This window comes from Prenolepis imparis, unplaced genomic scaffold, assembly GCF_030444845.1.
Source record: "Prenolepis imparis isolate NDT839.2.m4 unplaced genomic scaffold, iyPreImpa1.0 SCAF_14, whole genome shotgun sequence".
Taxonomy (NCBI): Eukaryota; Metazoa; Arthropoda; class Insecta; order Hymenoptera; family Formicidae; genus Prenolepis; species Prenolepis imparis.
The window spans coordinates 7,606,277-7,614,388 of record NW_028141172.1 but is presented as its reverse complement, the minus strand read 5'-3'; the positions used below and the strand labels follow the sequence as shown (position 1 = coordinate 7,614,388).

The following is an 8,112-nucleotide window of genomic DNA, read 5'->3' as shown; positions in this document are numbered from 1 at the left end:
AAGATTTTTATTAAAATTAATTTATTTATAAGATGTTATAAAAAATATAAGAAATAAAAATTAATGAAATTAAATTTTCCTATATCAAATAGCAATCAAACAATAAAATTAAAAACAAAATACTATACATATTTATTGTATGTATTGTACAGATTTCATTGTGTAGTTACATCTTTCATAGTTTTTATATCACAAATTAAAAAAAAAAAAAAAGATATTACAAAAGTTCCTCACATAGAACTTACAACATTTGAACATAAGAACATAAAGAATATGACTATATGTGTCTGGTACGTCGTTAATTAACTTTTAAGCAATAACAAATTAAATGTCCATTTCTTTCTTTTAAATATCTGATGTAAAAATGTAACAAAATCTATATATCTCTTTTTCTTATGCTAAATTAAAAACAAAATAATAAAATATAAATATTACAAAAGTTTCTCATATAGAACTTCAACTTTTAAACACAAGAACGTAAAAAACATAACTATACATATATTTGGTATACACAGATTGTTAATTAACTTAGGCAATAACAAATTAAATGTTTGTTTCTCTCTTTTGTGTACCTATATGATGTAAGAATATAACATTCTATATCTGCATTCTTTTGCTTTTTAATTCCATTACTCCTTTTCTGATGCTAAAATATTACAACAACAAAAATATATATATTAAACAAATTAAAAAGAAAATCACAATTCAGATTATAAATATAAAATAATTAAAATATTTCTTTACTTTCTTTTTTTTCTTCCTCTGATTCTTTATCCATATCTTCTTCTGATTCTTTACTCATATCTTCTTCTGATTTTTTATCCATATCTTTCTCTGATTCTTTATCCATACCTTCCTCTGATTCTTTATTCATATCTTCCTCGGATTCTTTACTCATATCTTCCTCGGATTCTTTATTCATATCTTCTTCTGATTCTTTATCCATATCTTCCTCTGATTCTTTATCCATATCTTCCTCTGGTTCTATATCCATTTCATCCATAGTATCATTCACTAGAGAAGCTGAAGAAGAAGCTGAAGAAGAAGCTGAAGAAGACTTTTGCCTCTGTCCACTTATGACAATGTTTTTAATCTTTAGAAATTGAATCACATCTTCGACATCAAATTTATATCCTGACCGTTTTAGAGGTTCAAAAACTTCTGCAAATATATAATTATTCACATATTATGCAATAATTTCAATTACTATTTACATAAAGAATAAAGATAAACAGAACTAAGATTTTCAATAGTTTATAACTGTTTTAAAATTTGCACTATAAAATATACAACTGAAAAATAGCACTATGTATATAAAACAACTTTTTTTACATATAAAATTTATTAAAACATACCTTTAAACTGTGTCATTACATTTGTGTTACATATTTCAAAAAGTTCTTTTGATATGATCTTATGGAGATCATTCTCTTTTTCGATTTTCTTTTTTAATATTTTTATTTTACATTCTATTTTTTTTTTCTCTTGTATTTGTAGTTTTCTCAATTTTTGCATTTTTATTTTAAACATTTTTATTTGTCCTGTTTTCATATTTAATGCTTTTTGCCATCTTTGTTTTTTGTTTTTTATACTTTCTTCATATTGTAATCTCTCAGCAATGCTTATTTGTACTTTGTCTTCTAACATTGCAATTTTATTAAATAGATTTTCTTCTTTCTTAGCTACACTTTGCTGTAACAAGACAAACATCAATGACACACAAATCAATGTTTTCTAGATATTGCAGGATCAAATATAATCTTATATTTGTTATATATTAATTATATTTGGCACAATCAATTTTTTAAACAGTATTAATATATATAAACAAAATATTTTTAATATTTAATTAATTTCATAATGAGTTGTTATTTGCTATATCTACTGACATAGCAAAAAGTAAAATGTTGAAAAAAGTTACAACAAATTGGATTAGTCAATTAAGTTTTTGTAAATTGAATAGATAATAAAATGTTACTATATTTCTCATATATGTATACTGTATACTATAAAATGTTAATATTTCTCATATATGAACTTCTGTACATGGATATACTATATATGTTTCTTCATTCATGTATTATTGTCATAACATATTGTACTTTAATGATATATGTTTATACATATTTCATTACACATGCATATAGAGTTCGTAAAATATATATATATATATATATATATATATATATAATATATTGCATAATTTGCAACATACATATTTGTAAAAAAATATACTAATTTTCTGTTACACATGCAAGAAATTGTTTTCATTAACATTAATTTAAATTCATTGACATCTATACGAACAATTCAGATTATTAGAATTAATCTAAATCTTTACATTCTTTCTTACCTCACTTTTGTTAGTATCTATATGCTGTTTGTTCTCCATTGTTGAAACTTTATCCAGGATATTTGTTTCCATTTTATCACAAGGTGTTTTCGACCGTGTTATAATTTGTCGAGCCATATCTTATAGACAATTAATGCAAAATAACAGAATCTTCTTATATACTTGCTACATAATATATGAGTTATGATTCTTGTAGGCAAATTTGATGTAAGAAAAATGAATATTCTTCTACTTCTTCATCAGGTTTTCGTTTTTTGTAGCAAAGACGTAATATGGAAAGTGCAAAGACGTAATATTTTCAAAACAAACGATTGAATGCGGTACGCGGTACGAAAAGTTCACGAATATACTTCTTCTTCTTATTGGCCGATTAAGGCCGGTATTCATAGTCGGTTCTTATATTTAAAGCCTAGTCTACAATGGCAGTAAGCAGTATAGAGTAAGCAGTAAGCAGTAAGCAGTATGAAATGGGAATTGCCCATTTCGTTACTCCCGGTCTTTACATCCATTAAAAACAGTATACAATGGCAATAACAAGGCTGTAGGAATAGAGAGTATACTGTTTTTAGTGGATGTAAAGACTGGGAGTAACAAAATGGGCAATTCCCATTTCATACTGCTTACTGCTTACTGCTTACTCTATACTGCTTACTGCCATTGTAGACTAGGCTTTAAGTACAATCTTAAGATGTGATTAACCAATCACAGAGCCGTATTTGCATTTTAAGACATTACTTAATGCTGGGTCCACAATAGGTGATTTAAGCCCTAAGCCTTAAGAAATTGATCAATCGCAGTCAAGTATGAGGAGAAAACTCGACTGTGATTGGTCAATTTCTTAAGGCTTAGGGCTTAAATCACCTATTGTGGACCCACTGTAAAGCCTAGTCTACAATGGCAGTAAGCAGTATAGAGTAAGCAGTAAGCAGTAAGCAGTATGAAATGGGAATTGCCCATTTCGTTACTCCTGTCTTTACATCCACTAAAAACAGTATACAATGGCAATAACAAGGCTGTAGGAATAGAGAGTATACTGTTTTTAGTGGATGTAAAGACCGGGAGTAACAAAATGGGCAATTCCCATTTCATACTGCTTACTGCTTACTCTATACTGCTTACTGCCATTGTAGACTAGGCTTTAGTCATTCTCTATCCTTCTTGCTCTACATCCTGCAATCTCTCCTCTCTCTCAAACTAACGAGCATCTTGTGATTGCAATGCCATCTATAGGTACCTATAGGTACTACTATCGGGCCTCGGTTTTGGTCGCACATCCCAAACACATAGTTCGGCCTCCTTATCTCTATTCTTCATGGTCGCACATTTCGATAATTCCTCAATGCTAGTTCGGCCTCCTTATCTCTATTCTTCATTTCTTCATGGCAGTTGAACAATAATGGGCGTTTTCCATTTGGTGACACAAGTTGACACAAGCATCATTCTATCTTTGTTCTCATAGAATGTAGAACAAAGATAGAATGATGCTTGTGTCGACTTGTGTCGCTAAATGGAAAACGCACAATATAGAATAAAACTAGAAAAAAACATAAATTTAATTTCTGCGCTGATTATGTATGTTTATAATTTTTGGTGATTTAATCATTATTTTTTATTTATGTGTATAATTGTCTTCAAGTTTACAGAATAAAGTATAGATAACCATGGAGTGTTATTATTCTCAGCGTAAGTAATGTTAAATCGTATATAAAAATATATAGAATATTTCTTTTTACACAGATTTCTTTTTATCTAACCTAACCTGACATTATGTACTTTGTATTATTAATATTATGTATTTTGGAAAATAAAGTATTTTGGATAATAAAATCGAATAAATATAAACTATATAATTGAAACTAAATTCCTTAACGCTACAAAAATATAAGTTGTAATTAATTAGGTTAGATTTAGTGCAGTTTGCAAGTCATAACATATGAATAATATATTCTGAACATCTTCTATTTTATGAAATTTTATTAAAAATTAAGCCGATAAAAATGAATATTATACACTTATAATTTTCACGCTATGAATCCTTTATATTTGACTGTAACAGAAACTTATATAAGAGAAAGATACATCATATAGCTGTAAACGAAAGAACTATATTTCGATATTACATTTCGATATACATATTTGATATATGATATAAAAATAAAATAATCTATTTTTTCAGGTTTATTAAATGATTTGCTTATCATTTATACTAATTTTAATAAAATGACAAATAAATAAGATAAATAAATTAGAATTTTTAAAATTTTTAATAAAAATTAAATTATGTCACAAATAGACCTTTTATGAATTAAAAAATTCATTATAATAAAACTTCTTAATATTATTTTGTTTTTTTTTTTACTATATTGACATTTAATATATAAATGCACAAACAAAAGAAACAGAACAAAGATTATTTATGACTTAAAAAAAAACTTGAAAATTATTAAAATATTAATACAAAAACAATTATTTATGATATAAGTATTTTATTTATAAGAAAGAAAAAGAGATGAAATGAAAATAATCGATTATTACTGAGAACACCCTATATATAAATAATATATACAATATATGTTACACATATAAACTGCTGTAAAGTAATGACGACTATTGTTTTATGAATTACAAAACTTGTAGTAAGATATGTTTTTTTTTAAATATGTTAATTTTTTTTACAGAAAAACTCTTGATGGAAGCTTTCCGCACTGACTGCCAGACATTAATAACACGTTTTGAACTGACTTACAACACTCACTTTCAAAATTTTTGTGAAATTTGGAAGGATATGCAGTTTAGCTTAGTTTTTAGGTATGTATATTTTATTTTTTTTTACATGGAATGAATAATATAATTTAATTGTTTGAAAGTTAAAAAAAGCATGCTACTCTTAAATCTTAGTTTAAAAAAAAAATTTTTTTCTCTAAGACTAAGAAACTTCATTATATTTTAACTCTTGTATTGTTAAATATAAGCCTATTGGAAAGAAGATATTAATGAAATTTAATAATTTGTAGTTGTCATCCTTCCGAAACAGCTTTAATGGCATTTTGCGAAGACGCGCTTTGTATAACAAAGCAATTTCTTATAAATACATCTAGTTTAAAGGAGCGTATTGGAGCTCTGTATCTCATGTATGGAATCTACTACAAAATACCAACGAATCAGTTAAAAATTAGAATGACCATGTCAGATTGGAAATGTTTGATGGAGTTGCATAGCCAAATCAAGGAGGAAGAATACCTTGATGCTAATTACATCTTGTGCAAGTTAATCGTTGATCATGCATTTATTCTTTGCATTAGTGACAGAGAGGTAAACAACAACTTGTAAAAATTTGATTTAAAAAAACTGATTTATATGCATATATTTGTCACGAACTATATTATTAATATAAAAACGTATTTTTATCACAGTACGGTATCGAGAGACACTTCTATAAAAAGCAGGAACAGCCTAAATTGGATGTCAATTTGATGCCAGAGATCAAGGATCTAGCAGCACCTGGGAAGCTGTTGTCGACAATCGGCAGATTGAGCAAAATCTATGAGGAAAAGAAACGCGTTTTATACGACGCAGAGGGAGATTCTAGCTTGCAACTCTATGATACTAACATGGCAGATGATATCGTTAATAACATTCGTGTAATGCAATCGGAGAGTAGGATATTTGCCAAATCTAATACGGATCCAGAGCCGAGCTGTAGCAAATCCAGAGTATCATCGTCGAGTAACGAAACTGTTCAGAAAGGTCAAAAACGGTAAGTAAGTTTCAAAACATTAGATTGTTATACAGGATGGCCCATTTTACAAAAAAATGTTTCAAATAAAATAGAGTTTTGAAGGAAGAAAAATTGATAACTTGAACCAAGGTCACTAAATAAAATAATTTTTCAAAATTATTCAAAGGTCAACCTAATTTCTTTAAATGGAATAATTTTTTTATAATTTATATAAATAATATTATATACCAATATTTCATAAAATGTTAATTTTTCGATTTATCTTAATATTTTGATGGACAAAATAATGAGAGAAATTAATTGGTGTAAAGAAAACACATACATAGTTAATTGTTTTTAAGATAAATTATGTAATTTATAACTAGCGGCTACATATTTTCTTCTTATAATTATGTGTTTTCTTTACACCAATTGATTTCTCTCATTATTTTGTGCATAAAAGTATTAAGGCAAGGTAATAAAAAAATGAACATTTTACGACATATTTTCCAATTTATGTACAATTTTTTAAAATTTAAGTACAAAGACGCATAAACTATTCTTTTTTTGGCCATTTTACCTTCATAGCTTTTTATGTCGAATATTATTGCGAGAAATCGATTTATATAAAAAAAATTAGGTTGACTTTTAAATGACTTTGAAAAATGATCTTACAATTAGTTAAAATTCAAGATTATCAATTTTTTTCTTTCTTAAGACTTTTAAATTACTAATAATACTAAATTACTAATATTAATAATAATTCTTTTACAGCATTCGGTTTCGCAAAAAAAATATCTTATCTAAGATAGGCCGAGCGTTCGAAAAAGGGTTAAAATCAGAATCCGAAGAAGAACAGGACGACTCGGAGGAGATAGATTTTCTAGAAGACACGTGAAAAAGCTTAGCACTACTTTAGAGAAAGATGTAGAAAATTATAATATATTCAAAAGACTTCATTTAAGTATTAATTCAAATATAAATAGAGATACAAAAAACAGAAAAAAAATTAATTTATAGACTTTTTTACTTCATGATTTAGTTGACAAATAAACATAATGAAATTATAAGGAATGAAATTTTATTAAATTCACCAGAACTGTGATTTTATAAGACTAATTTTAAAATGTAATATTATATACAATTTAAAGTTAACATATATTATGAAATATATATGTATATGTATATATATCTATATGCATATACTATGTATATATATATATATATATATTTATATGTACACGCACCGGCCGGACACCATTCCTGCCGGTGCGTGTACATATCTATATGTTGTATACATACATATATATATATAATTTTTCATGAAACATCTTTTAATATAATTGTAAATCTAAATCACGAGGATTACAGTAATTAAATGTTAACTTTTTGTATAATAAAAACTAATCGTTGATTGAATTTCTTATATACAAAAAGGTTTTACTCTTTTTGCGTCAAACCAACATATCAGACAAGGCAATTTTTCAATTAAAGTATTAAACTATAGCAAAAAAATAATTCTCTAAACATAAAAAAACATGGGTAATTGAAGAGTTTAATGTAAAAGTAGTTCTAATTCACTTGTTTTGAAACTTAAAAGTGATATGTATAATTTTAATTTTATCAGTTTTATTTTTTCAAATTTTCCCTTTTGGAAATATAAAATAAATCATTGTTTTGCATTAAACTGCTCAGTTTTATTTCGTTTATTAAATACTGTGTATAAAGAGACGCTTTCTCTTTGAAAATTGAAATCATCAAGTAATAATTGGTATTTATTTCTCTCTTTTGCAAGTTTTTTTTATAAAATTTAATTAATATATAAAAGAGAAAACCTGTACAGAAGACAGGAAAAAGGTTTCGCACTGTGAATTCATAATTATTCATAATTAGGAATTTCTAAAAGTTTTAACAATCTCTAAACATTAGTTTTATCCAAAAACTTTGAAAATTGTGAAGAACATGTAACAATATTTAGACTTTAAATAAAACATAAATTAGTTTACATGTAATTTAATTTGACAAAAATTTAAAAAAAGGG

At 26.2% G+C, this 8,112-nt stretch overlaps 2 protein-coding genes across 6 annotated transcripts; one reads left to right on the top strand and one right to left on the bottom strand.

The window, feature by feature from the left end:
• Positions 1-244: 244 nt before the first annotated feature.
• Positions 245-3,714, bottom strand: LOC145945332 (uncharacterized). 2 transcript variants are annotated; one of them, XM_083054262.1, is made up of 5 exons: positions 3,588-3,714; positions 2,354-2,472; positions 1,356-1,692; positions 745-1,161; positions 245-646 (listed from the first exon to the last, which is right to left on the bottom strand). In XM_083054262.1, the coding sequence occupies exons 1-5, from the start codon at positions 3,625-3,627 to the stop codon at positions 630-632; spliced, it is 930 nt and encodes a 309-aa protein (XP_082910388.1). In that variant the 5' UTR covers positions 3,628-3,714; the 3' UTR covers positions 245-629. The 2 variants fall into 2 exon arrangements, with proteins under 2 accessions (XP_082910388.1, XP_082910389.1); XM_083054263.1 differs by lacking the exon at positions 3,588-3,714 and adding an exon at positions 2,704-2,864.
• A 55-nt stretch (positions 3,715-3,769) lies between these two features.
• Positions 3,770-7,141, top strand: Pbp45 (proximal sequence element A Pbp45). 4 transcript variants are annotated; one of them, XM_083054267.1, is made up of 6 exons: positions 3,770-3,925; positions 4,009-4,036; positions 5,032-5,161; positions 5,368-5,665; positions 5,767-6,110; positions 6,846-7,141. In XM_083054267.1, exons 2-6 carry the CDS (start codon positions 4,015-4,017, stop codon positions 6,967-6,969), a joined length of 918 nt encoding a protein of 305 aa, XP_082910393.1. In that variant the 5' UTR covers positions 3,770-3,925; positions 4,009-4,014; the 3' UTR covers positions 6,970-7,141. The 4 variants fall into 4 exon arrangements, with proteins under 4 accessions (XP_082910393.1, XP_082910390.1, XP_082910392.1 ...); XM_083054266.1 differs by having other exon boundaries at positions 3,776-3,925; positions 3,990-4,036; XM_083054265.1 differs by having other exon boundaries at positions 3,777-3,925; positions 3,997-4,036.
• The last annotated feature ends 971 nt before the right edge of the window (positions 7,142-8,112 follow it).